The following is a 25,353-nucleotide window of genomic DNA, read 5'->3' as shown; positions in this document are numbered from 1 at the left end:
ACATCATATGTATAGTCAAAACTGTGTAGTATATTGGAGTGTGACAGGACAGGCTCTGCTTCACTTCACCGCACGTCACTGCAGTATACTACATGATATTCAAACAACAAAATTATGGATTATACACACTTGGTTTCTATCCTATATTCGGGATGTGGTCAGGACCTCGGCCGGCAGCAGAATTCTGATGGTCAGAATCATGATGGATCTCGAAGGTAAGTACTTAGGGAGGATGAGGGTTAGGCACTAGGGCACAGGTTCTCAAACTCGGTCCTCAGGACCCCACGCGGTGCATGTTTTGCAGGTCGCCTCACAGAATCGCAAGTGAAATAATTAGCTCCACCTGTGAACCTTTTAAAATGTGTCTGTGAGTAATTAATACACCTGTGCACCTGCTGGGTTACCTGCAAAACATGCACTGTGTGGGGTCCTGAGGACCGAGTTTGAGAACCCCTGCACTAGGGCATAGGTCTGTAAACTCGGTCCTCAGGACCCCACACAGTGCATGTTTTGCAGGTAACCCAGCAGGTGCACAGGTGTATTAATTACTCACTGACACATTTTAAAAGGTCCACAGGTGGAGTTAATTATTTCACTTGCGATTCTGTGAGGAGACCTGCAAAACATGCACTGTGTGGGGTAATGAGGACCAAGTTTAAGAACCTGTGAATTAGGGGGAACAAATAAAATTGGAACTTTAATCACATGCAACAACAAAATTACATAAGAAATTGCTGATGGCAAAATAATGTATTTTGGAAGAACATCTCTGAATTCTTAAGCAATTCACATCTTCAGATCTTTGGAAAAGTGACATTTTATTCAATACCAAATCTAGCCTATTTATAAAAGTGACACAGAACATGTAGTGTAGTTTTCAATGTTTTTAAATAGTGTTTTGTTTTTTTAAACAAAACAAAAAATACAACTGCTACTGTGTTTCATGTATTAGTGATGGGGGCATCCTGTGCAGCTACTACCGAGTAGTCTTATGTAGCTACTGTAGTTCTATTTAACTATTACATAACCAACCATTGCTACTAATCTTTGCCTTTAAGGGAAAACTCCTCCTGTTTTGCTTTATTAGACAGGGAAAAGTCCCTCCTTTTGAAGGATATGTTGAGGAACTGCCCTCTCTATCTCTCAAGCTCCTAAGGTAGCAGCATACAGAGTCTCTCTCCCGCACACACATTATTCCATTTATTATCACAGCCCCTGCAAGTATCGTCTCTCAGCCACAGCTGACTGCAGCTCTCCTCTGCCAGCCCTCCTTTGCACAGGCACCTACAGGGCTGCTTCTGGCTTTATCCCTGGCAGGGGCTCAGGTAACATCTCCTCTCAGAACCTGGAATTCTCAGAGAGGAGCTGCACTGAAGACTTGCACAAGATGGCTCAGGTGTGCACTGGCACCGATGTGGAGCAGCCCTTTGTGAAGCCTCTATTTTGTCGAAAGGGAGCTCTCAGGCAAAAACTAGTCCATGAGGTCAAAAGCCACAAGTTCACTGCCAGGTTCTTCAAGCAGCCCACTTTCTGCAGCCACTGCACTGACTTCATCTGGTAAGTTTTCTCTATCTAACTTTTATCCTAATGCACTGCAAAGCCATCTGGAACAATGGCATAGGTAGCACTCTGTGGTCTGGGAAGGAGCATCCTGTATTGTCCTGCATCCCAGCTGGCCCTTCAGTGTGGTGCAATGGTATGGACAGATGACAAATGCCATCACACCAAACAGGTGCAGAAAATCTGTTGGTCAAAATCCCATGCATTACCATACTCTTTAAAGTCACCTATTGTGATTAAAGTCAGTGGATACTTGTTGAAGTGTTCTGTACAAGGTGCAGAGTTCATCAACTGCATGCTGGTCTTTATAGTGGGCAAGTGACTTCTGCCTTGCTTCATATTGCTGTATCTTCTTCACTGCATGGTTAGACAATGCAGAAGCATCACATACTCTACTGTATACACCATACTGTATACAGAAATGAGGAACCTTTCCAGTTAATGGAGAACTAGTATCAGACAAGAAGGCTGTGATAATGACAAATGTGTATTGGAATTCCACTGCTGGCATTGCATAATAACCATCACATCATAATATAAACAACAGAGCAAACAGGTTGTTTTTTTTATTATTAGTGCTTGTCAACTACTTGCTGATAAAATGCTATATACCAAGAAGTATTATTTGTGCAGTTATTTCTGGCACTGTGCGTTGCATCCTTCTAAGAGCAGATTTTTTTTTTTTTATTGAGCTCAAAAAGATATTTTATTAGGTGTCAACTGTATTTTGATTGTTGTTGGCCAGTTAATCCTCCTGAAATCCCAGCACAACAGTGCAGCCTGGAAATGACCGTGTAAGCAGCAGCAGCAGTGACCTGTGCAGAAATCAGATCCAGAGACCCAAATCCCTTTAGCAACAAATTGAATCCTGCTGAGATATCCCTTTGTTTAATGTTTTAACTGTAATCTGTGTTGTTAGTGTTTCAAGTAGTATGCGCAGTGTAACAAGTAGTGCAGTGACAAGAAATAATGAAATAAATAACTAAAAATCAATACACAAAGAACTAACACCATTGGTTGTGCTTACTGAATGTTAGAATCGTGTTTGACATAAGTCTAATCCATAATAAATGCAGTGAAGTCTGTTTGCTGTCAGTGAAACGTTTGCTTACCATAACCAGGCAGGGCTATAAATCTATCCATTTGCCATTATCAATGTTCCAAGGTTGGAAGTCCCCACAGAAGAACCAGGCTTAGGGATGCTGAGGCATATCACTCAACGGGGTTCTATTGTGAATAGACAATAGTGTGTGCATTTCATAGATGGGGAATAATGCATTTGTTCTATAATAAAAAGATTACAATAGGATAATATGAATATTGTTATGCATTTGTGACACATATTTTTTATGCTAACAACATTCTCATTAAATATAATCAATCATTTTTGTTGGCGTTTTGAAATCCCTTGATGTGTGAAGAAAGGATGATATTCCCTCATGGGCATTTCTTTATCTAACCACATCACATCTTCCTGATCACACATATATACAGGGGGGCTGTATTTATTTACTGCACTTGTTTACAGTTATTTACGTAGTGCAACAATATTAGGAAGCACTTTTCTAGAGATTATGTAGTCCTTCACATCAGTCCCTGTCCCTGAGAAGACAACCTCTGCCACACTGACACACACTAGGGATATATATATATATATATATATATATATATATATATATATATATATATATATATATATATTATAGCACTCCGCTGCTTTGTGATCATATATTGTACTGTTACTAAAATTGATTTTTTTTTACATACACCGGAGTTCCGCTGCTACTTTTTTCTTATCTGTACCTGATTTCACCGCGGAGGGCACCAGGGACTTTTTATATACAGAGAGTGCCGGGCATAAATATATATATATATATATATATATATATATATATATATATATATATATATATATATATATATATATATATATATATATATATATATATATATATATATATTATATATATATATATAAATACATTTTTTTTTTTTCCCCTCAGAAACTGGCTAACCTACCGGTATGTTTTAGATTGTAGGAGGACATGAGAACCTGAAGCAAACCCAAGTAACGGGGGACATACAAACTCCACACTGATAGGGCCCTGGATGGAATTTAATCCATTTTCTAGTTCTGCCTGGCAGCAATGCTAACTATTGTGCCACCATGTTGTCAGTCTATCTTTCATAATAAAGTCAATTTTTTTTTATTATGCAGAGTCAATGCTTAAATCTGTTGAACATTTCATGGTGCAGATTCTAACTCGCACGCATTGCAGGTGCTTCAGTGGCGGAACTAGTGAGTGGTAGGCCCAGGTGCAAAAATATACTTTGGGCCTCCCTCCTCTGACACACCTCAAGTTCATAATAAGCCACACGCCAGTGGTTGACATGGAGAAGCAGTGGATAGCAGAGAGAGGCACAGAGTGACATGGAGAAGCAGTGGCTAGCAGAGAGAGGCACAGAGTGACAGGGAGAGGCAGTGGGTGACGGGGAGAGGGAGACAGGAGTACAATCACACCATCCTGCACACATTCCCATGTTGTGTGGAGAGAAAGAGGGGATGTACCTTGGTGGGGCTGGCTGTTGATAAAAGGGTGCTAGTACACAGACTGTAACCTTCCTGTCTTCCAGGGAGGCCTCATGTCCTATCCTAATATGGCCACCAAGATCACTGTTGAGAATATGCAGGGATCATCTTATTTCTTTACTGTATAAGACTGTGTAGTGACATGATGGGAGACAGAAATCTCCTACTTAGCTCCTATGAGAGACCTGGCTCATAGCTGCCATAAAGCTGTTCCAGCATCGCTGCTCAGATACCCATTTGGAGTATCCTCTCCAGATCCGCTCTCTCACCAGTGTACATGTAACATTGGGTATGGCTGTATTTGCTATATGTCAATAAGACCACACCACTGGTTAAGTAACTGGGCTGTTCATAGTGTTAGTCATCCACTGGTGTGTGTGCCTACATAACTCTGCAACATCAACACGTGCACACACACACTATTTCCAACAGTGGGAACACAGAAGCCACTGCCTTTCGCTTTCCTCAGTTCGGTACTCCGTGAAGCAGGCTCTGACAGTGTTATTCACAGACAGCTGGGATCAGGAAGAATTCATAGCCTATGTGGCAGTATGCGCCTGTGGTCATCTGCGCTAACAGGCAGGACTCCGCTATCAGTCCGGCATAGATGGCAAACTGATGCATCTGCACACACACAAGGTCAACCCCACATGAATGAGGTAAGGTGCGGGTTCCTCAGGCAGTGGGGCCCACCCTGCTCCCTTTGCTGAGCCAGTCATCTAACTTTTTTTCAAAATGGTTGTTTAGTGGCCCAGGTGAAAATTCATTGCTGGTCTGGGCAGAATTGGTCAACATGCATTAGGTCAACATGGTCAATGGGTCGATATGGAAAAAGGTCGACGTGTTTTTATTTTAATTTTTCATACTTTACGATCCACGTGGACTACAATTGGGAATGGTAACCTGTGACGAGCACAGCTTGAGGGGACACGGTGCACTAATTGGGGTTCCCCGTCACTTTACGAAGGAAACAACACCAAAAACAGTCAAAAAACTTATGTCGACCTACTGCATGTCGACCAATAGTGGTTGACCTAATGACCCATACCCTAGTGTCCCCCAGGGGCCCTGGTGCAATACACCTGCTACACCAATGATAGTTCTGTCTCTGTGTCGCTTGCCATCTGTCCGTAACTGCTTGCTTGCTACACTATGGGAATGCGAGAATCTGCCCATGTATTATAAAAATCCAAGCAACTCCCCTCTGATAAAATGAAGTAAAATACTATGGGTGTCTTGCCAGCAGCTGGCCCTGGGTGATCAGCACCCAACCCCCCTCCCTACACACACTCTCCGTCTTCCTGGCGGAAGACTATTCCGCCCACTGTTTTTACATCCACAGTTGTCACCATTAGTGTCGGGAATTAAGCAAGCCCCATGCTGGGTGCAAAAGTTCCTGCTGATACAAAGTCTTATCTCCACCTGTATGCCGCAAGCTAGCACTGAAGTCAGCCTTCATGCCCATGACACTCACACCAGATGGAAAACCGTTCTGTGTGTTCGCATGGTCATTGCCCAGTTACCGCTCAGCCTATTTCACATAGTGTGGTCTATAGACAGCCAGGTAAATCTGTACGCACTAGCAGTGCCGGGCATAGGCAAACTAGGCAATTGCCTAGGGCATTTGATATGCCTAGGGGCATCAGCAGCTTCTGCTGATTAAAATGATATGCGGCATGTCTATATTCTGTATGTAGCATTTCTTATGCAGATACAGCCACAGTCTCACACAGTACATAGGCATGCTGCATATCCGTTTCATCAGCAGAAGCTGCTTGTGCATCCTAGCCACTTAACAATGCAAATAAGATGCATTTTCATTAAAAAAAAAAGGTGCCCGACGTTAGCATTGAGGCAAGATTTATGAGGACACATCTGTATCCAAGCAGAGGCAGAGGTCACAGTGTTAGTGGCAGTGTGAGTGCTGTGTGCATGTGAGTGGGTTGGTTGTGCAGTAGTGTTCGGAATATGTGTAAGAAGCATTGTGTGTCATGTAAAAATGCATTAATAATGTGCAACATACCGTATGTGTAAAGGGGCACTGTGTCGTCATGTGTATAAGGGCATTAATAATGTGCGGCATGTGTAACAGGGTACTACTGTACGTGTGTCGTGTATAGGGGCACTAATAATGTGCAGCAAATGTGTAGAGGGCACTGTGTCATTATGTGTATAAGGGCATTAATAATGTGCAGCATATGTGTAAGGGACATTATGTGTAAAAGGGCATTAATAAAGGTTGTCATAATGTGTAAGGCGCATTATGTTTATAAGGACATTAATGTGTCTCATACGTGTAAGGGGCATTACTGTGTGGAATTGTGTATAAATGTGTTACTAATGTGTGGCATTATGTGTATAAGGTGCTCTACTATGTGGCGTTGCATATAGAAAGGGCACTACTGTGTCGTCTATTGTGAATAAAGAGGAATAGGGTGTGGTGTAATGTGAATAAGGAGCAATTCGGTGTGATGTAATGTGAATAAGGGGCTCTACTGTGAGAAGTAATGTTTATAAGGTAAAGTGATACTACTGTGGGATGTAATATGAATTATGGACACTATCGCAAGATAAAATGTGAATAAAGTTGCAGTACTGTGTGGCGTAATTGGGGTTACTATTGTGTGGCCATGCCCCTTCCCAGCAAAAACACACCCCTTTTTGGGCTGTGCACCAAATGTGCGAACTGTTCCTATTTAAAATATAGGGGGTACAAACACCAAAATAAGGACTGCTATGGGTGAGGGGTGATGGTGCTGGGAAAGAGGTGCAAGGTCAGAGGCGGAACCAGTGGTGGTGTTAGGGGGCACCAGCCAAAATCTTGCCTAGGGCATCATATTGGTTAGGGCCGGCTCTGCGCAGTAGCACTCTCCGTCGATATGCAGATACCTAAACCGACGCATGCCGAAGCGGATCTTTCCTTGGCGCATGCTCGGTATTCTGAAATACGTGAGATCCGTGCGCATTGCAACTTGCTTGCGACTTAGAATAATCCCCTTCTTCAGTAGAAAATATATATATATCTATATCTATCCTGAAACAGCATTGCCAGGTCCATTTGAGGGTTAACGTCTGATTAATTTGTATAGTTACAGTGATTGTGAATGATGCCGGGTTGAAATTCATCTTAATTGCATGCAGAATATAAGCATCCTGCCCACATGTCAATGACTCTGGGCTCATGGGTAGACAGCATTGCTATGGCACCCACTCATTGCAGTGCTGCGCCTATCTAACTGAAATGTGAATGACTGCTTCCGGTTCCCCACTCAAGTGTAGCACATTCACCTGGAAGTGGGAAAACGACAGCTGGCAGATGTCGGGGTCAGTGGAGGAAGACCAACATAATTCCTTTTTTTTTTTTTTTTTTTTTTTTTTTTATATGGAACAGTACATAGAAAATGCAGAAAAAAAATGTTACTTAAGTCATTGTGTGTTTTTGTTTCTTTTTGTTTTCCTTTGTTGATGTTTCAGCAGTAAATTCGGATAATCTGCCTCTTAACCATCTCTTTGTGTTTGTGTGTTTGGCTAGGTCCATAGTAATGACCATATTTAATATAGTGTGTTCTATCAGCGCTTGCTTTGATGCACTTGGTGATATATTGGGAGGTTTATAGCCTCTCTTGCCTTCTGTTACTGAAGTTAATGAAGCATAGGAATGCAGTTTATCAGAGATTACAGTTACTGGAAAGCCATTTTTCTATTCCCACGTTGAAGTTCAAAGAATCTGTAATGTAGTGAGACTAATCCCAGATTACAATGAATAAAATATTATCTGTAATCTTTTTTTTATTTAAAGCAACTTTCATTGTGATTTTGCAAAGTTAAAAATAATGGGGAGGTGTGGGCGGGGGGGGGGGGGGTTACAGTAAGGCTACATCTATGATGTTCTTACATTAGTAATTGACATTTTTCTGTGACATGTTGAAATACACCAAGTTGATGGGCTGCACCTTCATCTGTTGCCTTACTACATCTCAAGTTATTTTATTTATCTTTTACTTATAAGGAGCCACACGGGGTCTGTAGTAGAGATGAGCGCCTGAAATTTTTCGGGTTTTGGGTTCGGTTCCGCGGCCGTGTTTTGGGTTCGAACGCGTTTTGGCAAAACCTCACCGAATTTTTTTTGTCGGATTCGGGTGTGTTTTGGATTCGGGTGTTTTTTTTTCAAAAAACACTAAAAAACAGCTTAAATCATAGAATTTGGGGGTCATTTTAATCCCAAAGTATTATTAACCTCAAAAACCATAATTTACACTCATTTTCAGTCTATTCTGAATACCTCACACCTCACAATATTATTTTTAGTCCTAAAATTTGCACCGAGGTCGCTGTGTGAGTAAGATAAGCGACCCTAGTGGCCGACACAAACACCGGGCCCATCTAGGAGTGGCACTGCAGTGTCACGCAGGATGTCCCTTCCAAAAAACCCTCCCCAAACAGCACATGACGCAAAGAAAAAAAGAGGCGCAATGAGGTAGCTGTGTGAGTAAGATTAGCGACCCTAGTGGCCGACACAAACACCGGGCCCATCTAGGAGTGGCACTGCAGTGTCACGCAGGATGTCCCTTCCAAAAAACCCTCCCCAAACAGCACATGACGCAAAGAAAAAAAGAGGCGCAATGAGGTAGCTGTGTGAGTAAGATTAGCGACCCTAGTGGCCGACACAAACACCGGGCCCATCTAGGAGTGGCACTGCAGTGTCACGCAGGATGTCCCTTCCAAAAAACCCTCCCCAATCAGCACATGATGCAAAGAAAAAGAAAAGAAAAAAGAGGTGCAAGATGGAATTGTCCTTGGGCCCTCCCACCCACCCTTATGTTGTATAAACAAAACAGGACATGCACACTTTAACCAACCCATCATTTCAGTGACAGGGTCTGCCACACGACTGTGACTGATATGACGGGTTGGTTTGGACCCCCCCCAAAAAAGAAGCAATTAATCTCTCCTTGCACAAACTGGCTCTACAGAGGCAAGATGTCCACCTCATCATCACCCTCCGATATATCACCGTGTACATCCCCCTCCTCACAGATTATCTTCACGTCCAGTGTTGGGAAGGTCAGGCATCGCAACCGACACAATTGGACTCTCCTTGTGGATTTGGGATTTCGAAGAATGCACAGTTCTTTGCTGTGCTGCTTTTGCCAGCTTGAGTCTTTTCATTTTTCTAGCGAGAGGCTGAGTGCTTCCATCCTCATGTGAAGCTGAACCACTAGCCATGAACATAGGCCAGGGCCTCAGCCGTTCCTTGCCACTCCGTGTCGTAAATGGCATATTGGCAAGTTTACGCTTCTCCTCCGACAATTTTATTTTAGGTTTTGGAGTCCTTTTTTTTCTGATATTTGGTGTTTTGGATTTGACATGCTCTGTACTATGACATTGGGCATCGGCCTTGGCAGACAACGTTGCTGGCATTTCATCGTCTCGGCCATGACTAGTGGCAGCAGCTTCAGCACGAGGTGGAAGTGGATCTTGATCTTTCCCTAATTTTGGAACCTCAACATTTTTGTTCTCCATATTTTAATAGGCACAACTAAAAGGCACCTCAGGTAAACAATGGAGATGGATACTAGTATACAATTATGGACTGCCTGCCGAGTGCAGACACAGAGGTAGCCACAGCCGTGAACTACCGTACTGTACTGTGTCTGCTGCTAATATAGACTGGTTGATAAAGAGATGTCTATGTAACTATGTATGTATAAAGAAGAAAGAAAAAAAAACCACGGTTAGGTGGTATACAATTCTGGACGGACTGCCTGCCGAGTGCAGACACAGAGGTAGCCACAGCCGTGAACTACCGTACTGTACTGTGTCTGCTGCTAATAGAGACTGGTTGATAAAGAGATGTCTATGTAACTATGTATGTATAAAGAAGAAAGAAAAAAAAAACCACGGTTAGGTGGTATACAATTATGGACGGACTGCCTGCCGAGTGCAGACACAGAGGTAGCCACAGCCGTGAACTACCGTACTGTACTGTGTCTGCTGCTAATATAGACTGGTTGATAAAGAGATGTCGTAGTAGTATGTATGTATAAAGAAGAAAAAAAAACCACGGTTAGGTGGTATACAATTATGGACGGCCTGCCGAGTGCAGACACAGAGGTAGCCACAGCCGTGAACTACCGTACTGTGTCTGCTGCGACTGGATGATAAATGATATATATATATATATATATATTTTTTTTATATCACTACTGCAGCCGGACAGGTATATATTATATATTATATAATGACGGACCTGCTGGACACTGTCTGTCAGCAGAATGAGTTTTATTTTTATAGAATAAAAAAAAAAACACACAAGTGAAGTCACACGACGAGTGTTTAACTTTTTCAGGCAATCACAATATAAGTATACTACTAACTATACTGGTGGTCAGTGTGGTCAGGTCACTGGTCAGTCACACTGGCAGTGGCACTCCTGCAGCAAAAGTGTGCACTGTTTAATTTTAATATAATATTATGTACTCCTGGCTCCTGCTATAACCTATAACTGGCACTGCAGTGCTCCCCAGTCTCCCCCACAATTATAAGCTGTGTGAGCTGAGCAGTCAGACAGATATATAATATATATAGATGATGCAGCACACTGGGCTGAGCCTGAGCAGTGCACACAGATATGGTATGTGACTGAGTCACTGTGTGTATCGCTTTTTTCAGGCAGAGAACGGATATATTAAATAAACTGCACTGTCTGGTGGTCACTCACTATATAATATTATGTACTCCTGGCTCCTGCTATAACCTATAACTGGCACTGCAGTGCTCCCCAGTCTCCCCCACAATTATAAGCTGTGTGAGCTGAGCAGTCAGACAGATATATAATATATATAGATGATGCAGCACACTGGGCTGAGCCTGAGCAGTGCACACAGATATGGTATGTGACTGAGTCACTGTGTGTATCGCTTTTTTCAGGCAGAGAACGGATATATTAAATAAACTGCACTGTCTGGTGGTCACTCACTAGTAAACTCTCTGCACTCTCTACACTTCTACAGTACTCCTCCTAGTCCTAAACTCCAGTAAATCTCTCTCTCTTATAATCTAAATGGAGAGGACGCCAGCCACGTCCTCTCCCTATCAATCTCAATGCACGTGTGAAAATGGCGGCGACGCGCGGCTCCTTATATAGAATCCGAGTCTCGCGAGAATCCGACAGCGTCATGATGACGTTCGGGCGCGCTCGGGTTAACCGAGCAAGGCGGGAGGATCCGAGTCTGCTCGGACCCGTGAAAAAAACCATGAAGTTCGGATTCAGAGAAACCGAACCCGCTCATCTCTAGTCTGTAGTGCTATATAAAGGAAAAAGTACAAACAAGTTACATATATTCAAACTGATACATGCAATTTCACAGCTTTACAGAAATATATGGGATGTAGTTTCACAGCTTTACATAAATATATGGGATATAGTTAAAATGCTGCCGGACGAGATCCCGGCGGTCGACATACCAATGCCGGAATCCCGAATGGCGGCATAATGCAGGCATCAAAATCCCGATCTGGAATCCCGAACATTCTTTTAGCGGGACACGCTCACATCCTGCTGCGCGGGGGGAGGTTAGGGTGCAGGGACAGGAAGGAGATGGTTAGGTAACGGGGAGGGGTAGTTAGGGTTAGGCACCAAGCGGGGAGGGTTAGGTTTAGGCAGTGGGGAAGTCAGGGTTAAGGTTAGGGTTAGGCACCCACAAAGGAGGGTTAGGGTAGGGGCCAGGGGAGGTTTAGGGCACTTTCTGTGCGCTGTCGGGATTCTGATGCACGGGATGCTACTTTCTGTGTTCTGACCGCCGACATCCCGTCCATTGGTAAATCATACCAAATTCAAATACTGTATATGATTAGAGTGTTCAAGTACATGGTTATGTAGAGAAGACAATGCCGAGGGGGCCTGCTTGCAGGAAGTTACAATCTAGAGGGGCTACAGGAAGAAGAGGGTAGAGAACAGAAAGCTAGCATGCCTGACAATTAAAGTACTAGCATTGCACCCAGAGGTGTTGCTAGGTGCCATGGTGCCCGGAGCAAGGGTATGTTTCGGCACCCCCTACCCTGTATTGAATTGTGGGCATGTTACATTTGAAAAGAAAAAATATTTAAAAATCCTAAATTGGTGACCGGGTAGGTTCTAGACCTTGTGGATCTCAGGGCAAAAAGTTTCCCCCATGTTTAAAATAGGGACAGTACTAAGGCGTGCAACAAAAATATAGGGACCTGGCTTCATGGGAATGGTTGTGGCCACAGAATAGTTCCAATTCAGATTGCACCTAACAGTATTGTCCGTTATTCACATTACACCAAAATAGTGTCCGTTAGTCACTTTACGCCACACAGTAGAGCCCCTTATACACGTTACACAACACAGTAAAGCCCCTTATACACATTACGCCACACAGTAAAGCCCCTTATACATGTTATGCCACAGTAGAGCCATTTATACACGTTACACCACAGAAGAGCCGCTTATACATGTTAATCTGCAGCTTTTAATGCAGAGAGAGGTGCTGCTGCAGCAGCAGCAGCAGAAGCTGGGACAGAGAGAGGTGCTGCAGCAGCCGGGGTAGAAAGATGTGCTGGGGCAGAAAGTAGTGTAGAAGATCAGAAGTAACCCTGCTGCACAGCTACACGCAGACAGTGAGACCTATAAAGAGGGCAGCAGAGCTCCGGCATGTGCTGGCTGTCAGTGTCTCCTACTGTCGCCTCTGGCCTGTCCTGTACCCTACATAGTCTGAGTCAGTGCCCTTCTGCTTCTCCTTCTCCTGCTCTGCAGCTGCCTGTACAGCGGCCCGCGGTATAGTGGACGGAGGGAGGGGTGCAGGCGGCTACGCGCCCTCTAACTTTTCCAGCACCCGGAGCTCGCGCTCCACTGGAGCCACCCTCGCTACACCCCTGATGGCACCAAATATAACTCATGCTGTTAATATAATACTTTGAAAACTGTTAATAATAATACTTTGGATGAGTATATTTCTCTTTAATTAAGTTGCACAAGTTTTTCAGTTTGCTTTTAAATTGTTTTAGAGCTATTATTAAAAGATAACTTATGCCAAAATGAATGATCTTGTTTTGTAGGGAGCATAAACAATTAAAATAAACACGAAAAGCTTTCTTCCCTGCTATGGCTCGTTTGCTGGATCCTTTTTCAAGCAGGTCGAGCAGGAAGAGGGGGGGGGGGGGGGGGGGGGGGGTGTAGTGTGCTAGTTTTTTTTTTTTTTTTTTCCACTTTACACTATACTAAATGTTTTTGTTTAGTTGGAATATTACTGTAATAGTTTATGCAGTTTATCACATGCTGTACCAGATGATCAAAACATGTTTGTATTGATGCCATACTACAAATATTAAATAAATAGTTTGTTTGGAAGAAGTGGTGTGGACTATTCAATTGGGGGAACCTGCGCCAGAAAGGACAGTGTTTGCATCTGAATTCTACTGGAGAATGTCAGGAATTTTCTTCTCCTTTCAAGGCTGCAAAAACCACCAGTCGTTTGGACCTAATTTCCCAAGTGGTTAGAGCGCTAGCCTGCATATCTCTACAGAGTATTATTGTAAGTCTATTTATCCCTGCCTGGAAAGTTTAAACATTATGGGCAGGATTTAATGGTGTCCAAGATCGCCAGAGGTGCAGGATGCCGGCCAAGCTCGAAAGTTTTTTTTTTTAAAGAGGCAATAACTTACAAGTTATGTTTTTAACCTAGGAAATTATTGCCTCTTTAAATAAACGTCAAAGATCGGACGGCATCCCGCACCTCCGGCAATCTTGGATGCCATTACATATCGCTGAGTATGCGGCTTCTCGTGGACGAGGGGTGGAGATTTGGGAGATTTGTCAAATCATCTAATGAGGACATGTGGAGTTGTTGCTTACAGTAACCAATCAACTTCCAGCAATCATTTTATTGACTGTACTAGATTAAAAAAAAAAAAAAAAACTACAACCTGATTGGTTGCCATCGGCAACTCCTCCACTTGTCTTCTCCATTTAACAACATTACTGTCTACTTATTTAGGGACTCATTTATCAACGAGTGATAAAACTCATTGTGAATGATTTAATTTGTTACATATGATAAGTAGTGCCTCAGCCAATCAGCCCCTAACTGTCATGTGTTCAGCTTTTGTCATGTGTTTGAAAAATGACAGTTGGGAGCTTACTGGCTGGAACACCATTTATCATATGCAGTGAGTTTTATCACTGGTTTATAAACTGGCCCCTTAGTTTAGCATCACAGTGATACTAATTGAATATGCCAAAAGTAATTACCACAATTTACCTACCAGGCAAGTTCCAGTGGCGTCTGTGCATGCTTCAACCCAGAGGGTATTCCGCAAAGCCTGGAGGGCTTCGCTGAGGCCGGAAAAGCTTTTGTTGTGTTCCCACTCCTGGCAATGGAGAGAGTACTAATTCCATCTATAGATAGTGTAACTGGTACATTCCCAAACAGCGGTAAGCTGAGCTCATTATCACTACTGCTTATCATAATTTCTCTATCGTCCTAGTGGATGCTGGGGTTCCTGAAAGGACCATGGGGAATAGCGGCTCCGCAGGAGACAGGGCACAAAAAGTAAAGCTTTACGATCAGGTGGTGTGTACTGGCTCCTCCCCCTATGACCCTCCTCCAAGCCTCAGTTAGATTTTTGTGCCCGGCCGAGAAGGGTGCAATCTAGGTGGCTCTCCTAAAGAGCTGCTTAGAAAAGTTTAGCTTAGGTTTTTTATTTTACAGTGAGTCCAGCTGGCAACAGGATCACTGCAACGAGGGACTTAGGGGAGAAGAAGTGAACTCACCTGCGTGCAGGATGGATTGGCTTCTTGGCTACTGGACATTAGCTCCAGAGGGACGATCACAGGTACAGCCTGGATGGTCACCGGAGCCTCGCCGCCGGCCCCCTTGCAGATGCTGAAACGAGAAGAGGTCCAGAATCGGCGGCAGAAGACTCCTCAGTCTTCTTAAGGTAGCGCACAGCACTGCAGCTGTGCGCCATTTTCCTCTCAGCACACTTCACACGGCAGTCACTGAGGGTGCAGGGCGCTGGGAGGGGGGCGCCCTGGGAGGCAAATGAAAACTTTTTTTGGCTAAAAATACCTCACATATAGCCTCCGGGGGCTATATGGAGATATTTAACCCCTGCCAGAATCCACTAAAGAGCGGGAGACGAGCCCGCCAAAAAAGGGGCGGGGCCTATCTCCTCAGCACACAGCGCCATTTTCCCTCACAGAAAGGCTGGAGGGAAGGCTCCCAGGCTCTCCCCTGCACTGCACTACAGAAACAGGGTTAAAACAGAGAGGGGGGGCACTAATTTGGCGTTAGAAATATATAAAAAGATGCTATAAGGGAAAACACTTATATAAGGTTGTCCCTATATAATTATAGCGTTTTTGGTGTGTGCTGGCAAACTCTCCCTCTGTCTCTCCAAAGGGCTAGTGGGTCCTGTCCTCTATCAGAGCATTCCCTGTGTGTGTGCTGTGTGTCGGTACGTGTGTGTCGACATGTATGAGGACGATGTTGGTGAGGAGGCGGAGCAATTGCCTGTAATGGTGATGTCACTCTCTAGGGAGTCGACACCGGAATGGATGGCTTATTTAGGGAATTACGTGATAATGTCAACACGCTCCAAGGTCGGTTGACGACATGAGACGGCCGACAAACAATTAGTACCGGTCCAGACGTCTCAAAAACACCGTCAGGGGTTTTTAAAACACCCGTTTACTTTAGTCGGTCGACACAGACACGGACACTGAATCCAGTGTCGACGGTGAATAAACAAACGTATTCCTTATTAGGGCCACACGTTAAGGGCAATGAAGGAGATGTTACATATTTCTGATACTACAAGTACCACAAAAGAGGGTATTATGTGGGATGTGAAAAAACTACCGTAGTTTTTCCTGAATCAGATAAATTAAATGAAGTGTGTGATGATGCGTGGGTTCCCCCCGATAGAAAATTATGGGCGGTATACCTTTTCCCGCCAGAAGTTAGGGCGCGTTGGGAAACACCCCTTAGGGTGAATAAGGCGCTCACACGCTTATCAAAACAAGTGGCGGTACCGTCTATAGATAGGGCCGTCCTCAAGGAGCCAGCTGACAGGAGGCTGGAAAATATCATAAAAAGTATATACACACATACTGGTGTTATACTGCGACCAGCGATCGCCTCAGCCTGGATGTGCAGAGCTGGGGTGGCTTGGTCGGATTCCCTGACTTAAAATATTGATACCCTTGACAGGGACAGTATTTTATTGACTATAGAGCATTTAAAGGATGCCTTTTCTATATATGCGAGATGCACAGAGGGATATTTGCACTCTGGCATCAAGAGTAAGTGCGATGTCCATATCTGCCAGAAGATGTTTATGGACACGACAGTGGTCAGGTGATGCAGATTCCAAACGGCACAAAGGTGTATTGCCGTATAAAGGAAGAGGAGTTATTTGGGGTCGGTCCATGGGACCTGGTGGCCACGGCAACTGCTGGAAAATCCACCGTTTTTTACCCTAAGTCACATCTCTGCAGAAAAAGACACCGTCTTTTCAGCCTCAGTCCTTTCGTCCCTATATAAGAGTCATATCTGTCCAGGGATAGAGGAAAGGGAAGAAGACTGCAGCAGGCAGCCCTTCCCCAGGAAAAGAAGCGTTCTACCGCTTCTGCCAAGCTCTCAGCATGACGCTGGGACCGTACAGGACCCCTGGATCCTACAAGTAGTATCCCAGGGGTACAGGTTGGAATGTCGAGACGGTTCCCCTTCGCAGGCTCCTGAAGTCTGGTTTACCAAGGTCTCCCTCCGACAAGGAGGCAGTATGGGAAACAATTCACAAGCTGTATTCCCAGCAGGTGATAATCAAATTACCCCTCCTACAACAAGAAAAGGGGTATTATTCCACACTATATTGTGGTACTGAAGCCAGAAGGCTAGGTGAGACCTATTCTAAATCTAAAAAAATTTGAACACTTACAAAGGTTCAAATCATGATGGAGTCACTCAGAGCAGTGATAACGAACCAGGAAGAAGAGGACTATATAGTGTCCCGAGACATGAGGGATGCTTACCTCCATGTCCCAAATTTGCCCTTCTCACTAAGGGTACCTCAGGTTCGTGGTACAGAACTGTCACTATCAGTTTCAGACGCTGCCGTTTGGATTGTCCACGGCACCCCGGGTCTTTACCAAGGTAATGGCCGAAATGATGATTCTTCTTCGAAGAAAAGGCATCTAAATTATCCCTTACTTGGACGATCTCCTGATAAGGGCAAAGTCCAAGGAACAGTTGGAGGTCGGAGTAGCATTATCTCGGATACTGCTACAACAGCACGGGTGGATTCTAAATATTCCAAAATCGCAGCTGATCCCGACGACAAGTCTGCTGTGCCTAGGGATGATTCTGGACACAGTCCAGAAAAAGGTGTTTCTCCCGGAAGAGAAAGCCAGGGAGTTATCCGAGCTAGTCAGGAACCTCCTAAAATCAGTGCATCATTGCACAAGGGTCCTGGTAAAAATGGTGACTTCCTACGAAGCAATTCCATTCGGCAGATTTCACGTAAGAATTTTTCAGTGGGATCTGCTGGAAAAATGGTCCGGATCGCATCTTCAGATGCATCAGCGGATAACCCTATATCCAAGGACAAGGGTGTCTCCCCTGTGGTGGTTACAGAGTGCTCATCTTCTAGAGGGCCGCAGATTGGGCATTCAGGATTGGATGCTGGTGACCACGGAGGCCAGCCCGAGAGGCTGGGGAGCAGTCACACAAGGAAAAAATTTCCAGGGAGTGTGATCAAGTCTGGAGACTTTTCTCCACATAAATATACTGGAGCTAAGGGTAAATTTATAATACTCTAAGCTTAGCAAGACCTCTGCTTCAAGGTCAGCCGGTATTGATCCAGTGGGAAAAACATCACGGCAGTCGCCCACGTAAATAGACAGGGCGGCACAAGAAGCAGGAGGGCAATGGCAAAAACTGCAAGGACTTTTCGCTGGGCGGAAAATCATGTGATAGCACTGTCAGCAGTGTTTCATTCCGGGAATGGAAACTGGGAAGCAGACTTCCTCAGCAGGCACGACCTCCACCCGGCAGAGTGGAAACTTCATCGGGAAGTTTTCCACATGATTGTAAACCGTTGGGAAATACCAAAGGTGGACATGATGGCGTCCCGTCTGAACAAAAAACGGGACAGGTATTGCGCCAGGTTAAGAGACCCTCAGGCAATAGCTGTGGACGTTCTGGTAACACCATGGATGTACCAGTCGGTGTATGTGTTCCATCCTCTGCTTCTCATACCTAAGGTACTGAGAATTATAAGACGTAGAGGAGTAAGAACTATACTCATGGCTCCGGATTAGCCAAGAAGGACTTGGTACCCGGAACTTCAAGAGATGCTCACAGAGGACTTATGGCCTCTGCCGCTAAGAAGGGACTTGTTTCAGCAAGTACCATGTCTGTTCCAAGACTTACCGCAGCTGCGTTTGACGGCATGGCGATGGAACGCCGGATCCTAAGGGAAAAAGGCATTCCGGAAGAGGTCATTCCTACCCTGGTCAAAGCCAGAAAGGAGGTGACCGAAAAACATTATCACCACATGTGGCAAAAATATGTTGCGTGGTGTGAGGCCAGAAAGGCCCCACGAAGAAATTTCAACTCGGTCGATTCCTGCATTTCCTGCAAACAGGAGTGTCTATGGGCCTCAAATTGGGGTCCATTAAGGTTCAAATTTCGGCCCTGTCGATTTTCTTCCAGAAAGAATTGGCTTCAGTTCCTGAAGTCCAGAAGTTTGTCAAGGGAGTATTGCATATACAACCCCTTTTTGTGCCTCCAGTGGCACTGTGGGATCTCAACGTAGTTCTGGGATTCCTCAAATCACATTGGTTTAAAACCAGTCAAATCTGTGGATTTGAAGCATCTCACATGAAAAGTGACCATGCTCTTGGCCCTGGCCTGGACCAGGCGAGTGTCAAATTGGTGGTTTTTTCTCAAAAAAAGCCCATATCTGTTTGTCCATTCGGACAGGGCAGAGCTGCGGACTCGTCCCCAGTTCTCTCCCTAAGGTGGTGTCAGTGTTTCACCTGAACCAGCTTATTGTGGTGCCTTGCACCTACTAGGGACTTGGAGGACTCCAAGTTGCTAGATGTTGTCAGGGCCCTGAAAATATGTTTCCAGGACGGCTGGAGTCAGGAAAACTGACTTGCTGTTATCCTGTATGCACCCAACAAACTGGGTGCTCTTGCTTCTAAGCAGACTATTGCTAGTTGGATGTGTAATACAATTCAGCTTGCACATTCTGTGGCAGGCCTGCCACAGCCAAAATATGTAAATGCCCATTCCACAAGGAAGGTGGGCTCATCTTGGGCGGCTGCCCGAGGGGTCTCGGCTTTACAACTTTGCCGAGCGGCTATTTAGTCAGGGGCAAACACGTTTGTAAAATCCTACAAATTTGATACCCTGGCTAAGGAGGACCTGGAGTTCTCTCATTCGGTGCTGCAGAGTCATCCGCACTCTCCCGCCCGTTTGGGAGCTTTGGTATTATCCCCATGGTCCTTTCAGGAACCCCAGCATCCACTAGGACGATGGAGAAAATAAGAATTTACTTACCGATAATTCTATTTCTCGGAGTCCGTAGTGGATGCTGGGCGCCCATCCCAAGTGCGGATTGTCTGCAATACTTGTACATAGTTACAAAAATCGGGTTATTATTGTTGTGAGCCATCTTTTTAGAGGCTCCGCTGTTATCATACTGTTAACTGGGTTCAGATCACAGGTTGTACAGTGTGATTGGTGTGGCTGGTATGAGTCTTACCCGGGATTCAAAATCCTTCCTTATTGTGTACGCTCGTCCGGGCACAGTACCTAACTGAGGCTTGGAGGAGGGTCATAGGGGGAGGAGCCAGTACACACCACCTGATCGTAAAGCTTTACTTTTTGTGCCCTGTCTCCTGCGGAGCCGCTATTCCCCATGGTCCTTTCAGGAACCCCAGCATCCACTACGGACTCCGAGAAATAGAATTATCGGTAAGTAAATTCTTATTATTTATACCCCATAATCCGCCTTTAAATCTTTTTTTCACCTCCATTTAATGTATGTCTTCGTCTTTAGCTCCAAACCCTTATCTCCCCAATCGTGACTTTCCCCAGGTGGAAAGAATAAATGAGGAAGCAGTGAAAAGTGTGGAGGAGTTGTCCATGGCAACCAATCAGCATTGAAGTCATATTTATCATATGCATACTATACAATTGTACGGAGCACCTGATTGGTTGCCATGGGCAACTTCTCCACAGGTTCACTGCTTCATGAATAGGCCACGGAGTCTCAAAAGACAGGAGTAAGTAGTCTCCAAGGGCTGTCAGAGGGTGTTGAAGGATTGGCCATTGCAACAAGGATAAGGGACGTTAACCGCATCATTGTGAGCCCTGACTACTGCACCTTCACAGCCGCAGCGCTGATCCAGCACTTTGACTGTTACCTTCAGTCACCAGCTCCAGCCGTGGTGTGGGTTCCCCCCCCTCTCCCTTGCTGGGACATTGTCCGCATCTGACCGCCGCACCTGTGATCACCGCATTGCCCAGGAGCTCTGGAAGCGGACCACTCTCTACATCTGCAGCGGTGAGCTACCACACTGTCGGATTGCGGCTGGGGGTTGTAGCCTACCTACTCGCTGTGGGAGGAATCGGTTGAATTTATATTTCATCTCAACAAATGTTACAAATCTTTTAAGAGGATCAAGTGGACCTGCTATGGTTCTATTGTTCTGCTCATTAGCCATCACCTGCTTGGTGGGACATTGACCATTTCCTTTCCTCAGTTGCATTGAGAACGTTTGCCTCCTTTCCCACAATCATTTGGCAATACAAGTATATATCATTGTCAGTTCAGTGGTTTCCTTTTGTGCGGTTTCATTCATTTATTTTTTAAATTATTAGCATATTGCATTTTAAGTGTTTTACTTTTTATCCAATAATAAATTGGTATTATACTATTTATGCGCTCTCTTTATTGTTTAATTAATTTTAGACATTATTGGTTTTGAGCATTAGGTGTTCAGAGCACCTCCTGAGAGCAGCTACTGTGTATTTATAGGTGTTTGTGTATTTTTTACAATATTATTGCTTAATTGGGAGCGCTTGATGTATTCCTCTTTAGTGAGGATCCTTTTATTCTTCAGTATTATAACTACTGTACCCTCCTCTCTCTACCCATTCAAGCTCCATCTTTAACACTCCACCATTAACACCGCCATCAGTCATTAACCCCTTAACCATTATAGTGTGACAGGACATGTCTATGATAAACAACACGAAAGATAAAACAATGGTACTGTATAAATCAGTTTATAATGTGTGTTTACAACATTCCTGACAGCATGTAGAGACGTTGTGTCAGGATCTCTCAAGGGGGAGGCTGACAGCAGAGCAGAGTAGCAGGAGACAAACCATGACAGTTGTTCTGTATTTCCAATCTGCTGATATTTTATGCTTTTCCCATGGAAATAACAGTATGAAAGCCCATTTTCGATCTACAGAATGCAGTGTATCAAAGGCCACTGCAATTTAAGAACTCTCTAATTTTTGGAGTGTTTACACAATTGGCTTGAGCCACTAAAAGGTGAAAGAATAAAGAGGACTAATTTTCCATGGTTATGCTAAATGTATATGAAATACTAAAGAATTTCACATGGCATTTACCGTTTCAAACTCTGTGTAGATTCAGGGCCCGATTCAGACCTGAAAGCTGCTGTGTGTTTTCGCACAGCAGGTGATTATCGAACTACTGCGCATGCATATGTACCGCAATGCGCAGGCGCGTCAGAATAGTGTGAATAGAACAAACGGGTGTTTGCAAGGTGATTGACATGAAGAGGACGTTCCCAAGCGTTTTCACGTGTGTGACATCAGCTTCGCCCCGATCAGCCTGATTTCTTCGCACTGGAGGAGTAAGTATTGAGCTGCGCACAGACTGCACACACTGCACGGAATGGGAAAAACATTAGATGGTGAGTGTGATGCGAACAGTTTTGCAGCTGTCCGCTGACTGAGGGGAATTTTCGCACCGCATACACATGCATTCGCACACTTGCACGGGGCAAATTTTCACTCCCCCTGGGCGGCGACTATCTGATTGCAGGACAGTGTAATTTGCAGCACAGCGATCTGGTCTGAATTAGGCCCTCAGTGTGGGAACAGTAATGTGTAATAAATAAATGCATATTTACACTACATCCTAATCCACATGTCCCCTAACCTGTATTATTGGCTAAAGGTCAAGGTCAGGACCCATCTCATAACGACCAAAATGTCTAATTACTCGTTTCCCAGTAGTGACTTTCAGGGGCTGATAGAGAGTTGGATGAAAGTGTACTTTTTGGAGCAATTTGGTCTTTTTTATTTTTTATTTTTTTTATTTTATACAGAACAAAATAGTTGCTGTTCATCTATCTAAGGAGGTTATTCAATTAACCACTAATTGGAGTATCAGAGCATTCAGGGCCGGCGCTACCACTAGGCAGCTTTAGGCAGCTGCCTATGGGCGGCGACCACTGGAGGGCGGCACCGCACAGTGAACGAGAGAACGCTTCAGCTCAGCCAAACTCCTCCTATTCAGTAAGAGACAAGGAGCAGCTAACGAGCTGGCACTGGCGCTCCCCCAGCATCTTTTTCCAGTCCTGCGTCATGATGCCCACTCTGGCGTCTCCTCCGCCCCTCACCCCCTTCCCCACACACACTTGGGCTCAGTAAGCAGGTACCCGCAGGGCCGCTCCGCTCTTTTTACCAGCTCCGATGCTCACCCCCACAATCTGCTCCTGCAACTTGTCCGTGCTCCCCCCGCATCTGATCACCCTACCTGCTGCCTGCCCGTGTCCCTCCACCCCCCTCCGGCATCTTGTCACCTGCTCCCCCCTCCCCATGGCTGTTCGGCTCCCGCTGCCGCCCCCCCCTTCCTGCATCTCGTCACCTGGCTGCTCCCCCCACAGCTATTCAGCCCCCCTCCCTCCCCCCTGCATCTGGTTACTAGCAGTTCCTCCCCCCCCCCCCCCGCAATTCGTTGCCCCCCTCCTGCATCTTACTATCTCCCCCCCCCCCCCCCCCCCCGCGCAATTCGGCTCCCACATGTTGCCTCCCCCTCCCCCCTGCATCTTATTACTAGATTCCCGCCCCCGCCCGCAATTCGGCTTCCACATGTTGCCCCCCCCTCCTGCATCTTATCACCAGATCTCCCCACCTCCCCCCGCAATTCGGCTTCCACATGTTGCCTTCCCCCCCCCCTGCATCTTGTTACTCCCCCCCCCAAATTCGGCTCCCACAAGTTGCCTTCCTCTCCCCTGCATCTTATTACTAGATTCCCCCCCCCCCAATTCTGCTCCCACATGTTGCCTCCCCCGTCCCTGCATCTGTGTATTTGTGGAGACAGTATGTATATACATGTATGGAGACTGTGTGTGTGTGTGTGTGTGTGTATATATGGATGTATGTATGGAGGCAGTGTATATGGATGTATATAATATGTGTGTATGTATGGAGACAGTGTGTGTATATATGGATGTTTGTATAGAGGCAGTGTATATGGATGTATATATGTGTGTATGTATGTATAAGGGAGTATATGGATGTATATATGTGTATGTACTAGAGATGAGCGGGTTCGGTTTCTCTGAATCCGAACCCGCCAGAACTTCATGTTTTTTTTCACGGGTCCGAGCGACTCGGATCTTCCCGCCTTGCTCGGTTAACCCGAGCGCGCCCGAACGTCGTCATGACGCTGTCGGATTCTCGCGAGGCTCGGATTCTATCGCGAGACTCGGATTCTATATAAGGAGCCGCGCGTCGCCGCCATTTTCACACGTGCATTGAGATTGATAGGGAGAGGACGTGGCTGGCGTCCTCTCCGTTTAGAATTAGAATAGATTAGAGAGACACTTGATTTACTAATTTTGGGGAGCATTAGGAGTACTCAGTAGTGTACAGTGCAGAGTTTTGCTGATAGTGACCAGTGACCACCACTTTTATTTATAATCCGTTCTCTGCCTGAAAAAAGCGATACACAGCACACAGTGACTCAGTCACATACCATATCTGTGTGCACTGCTCAGGCTCAGGCCAGTGTGCTGCATCATCTATTATCTATATATAATATTATATATATCTGTCTGACTGCTCAGCTCACACAGCTTATAATTGTGGGGGAGACTGGGGAGCACTACTGCAGTGCCAGTTATAGGTTATAGCAGGAGCCAGGAGTACATAATATATTATATAGTGAGTGACCACCAGACACACAGTGCAGTTTATTTAATATATCCGTTCTCTGCCTGAAAAAAGCGATACACACAGTGACTCAGTCAGTCACATACCATATCTGTGTGCACTGCTCAGGCTCAGGCCAGTGTGCTGCATCATCTATTATCTATATATAATATTATATATATCTGTCTGACTGCTCAGCTCACACAGCTTATAATTGTGGGGGAGACTGGGGAGCACTACTGCAGTGCCAGTTATAGGTTATAGCAGGAGCCAGGAGTACATAATATTATATTAAAATTAAACAGTGCACACTTTTGCTGCAGGAGTGCCACTGCCAGTGTGACTAGTGACCAGTGACCTGACCACCAGTATATAATATTAGTAGTATACTATCTCTTTATCAACCAGTCTATATTAGCAGCAGACACAGTACAGTGCGGTAGTTCACGGCTGTGGCTACCTCTGTGTCGGCACTCGGCAGCCCGTCCATAATTGTATATACCAGTGACCTAACCGTGGTTTTTTTTTTCTTTCTTTATACATACATACTAGTTACGAGTATACTATCTCTTTATCAACCAGTCTATATATTAGCAGCAGACACAGTACAGTGCGGTAGTTCACGGCTGTGGCTACCTCTGTGTCGGCACTCGGCAGCCCGTCCATAATTGTATATACCACCTAACCGTGGTTTTTTTTTCTTTCTTTATACATACATACTAGTTACGAGTATACTATCTCTTTATCAACCAGTCTATATATTAGCAGCAGACACAGTACAGTGCGGTAGTTCACGGCTGTGGCTACCTCTGTGTCGGCACTCGGCAGCCCGTCCATAATTGTATACTAGTATCCAATCCATCCATCTCCATTGTTTACCTGAGGTGCCTTTTAGTTGTGCCTATTAAAATATGGAGAACAAAAATGTTGAGGTTCCAAAATTAGGGAAAGATCAAGATCCACTTCCAC

At 45.0% G+C, this 25,353-nt stretch overlaps 1 protein-coding gene across 1 annotated transcript in view; it reads left to right on the top strand.

Annotated features, from left to right (window-relative positions):
* The first annotated feature begins 645 nt into the window (after positions 1–645).
* PRKCG (protein kinase C gamma) overlaps positions 646–25,353 on the top strand; it is a 948,319-nt gene continuing 923,611 nt past the window's right edge. Inside the window, exon 1 of the mRNA XM_063942766.1 lies at positions 646–1,557. Within this exon, the coding sequence (XP_063798836.1) occupies positions 1,388–1,557 (170 nt within the window). The 5' untranslated portion in view covers positions 646–1,387. The remainder of the gene's footprint in view (positions 1,558–25,353) is intronic.

The sequence above is a fragment of the Pseudophryne corroboree genome, chromosome 10 (genome assembly GCF_028390025.1).
Source record: "Pseudophryne corroboree isolate aPseCor3 chromosome 10, aPseCor3.hap2, whole genome shotgun sequence".
In the NCBI taxonomy this organism is placed as follows: domain Eukaryota; kingdom Metazoa; phylum Chordata; class Amphibia; order Anura; family Myobatrachidae; genus Pseudophryne; species Pseudophryne corroboree.
The sequence above is the reverse complement of the archived record's forward strand: the minus strand, read 5'-3'. Positions and strand labels throughout refer to the sequence as shown.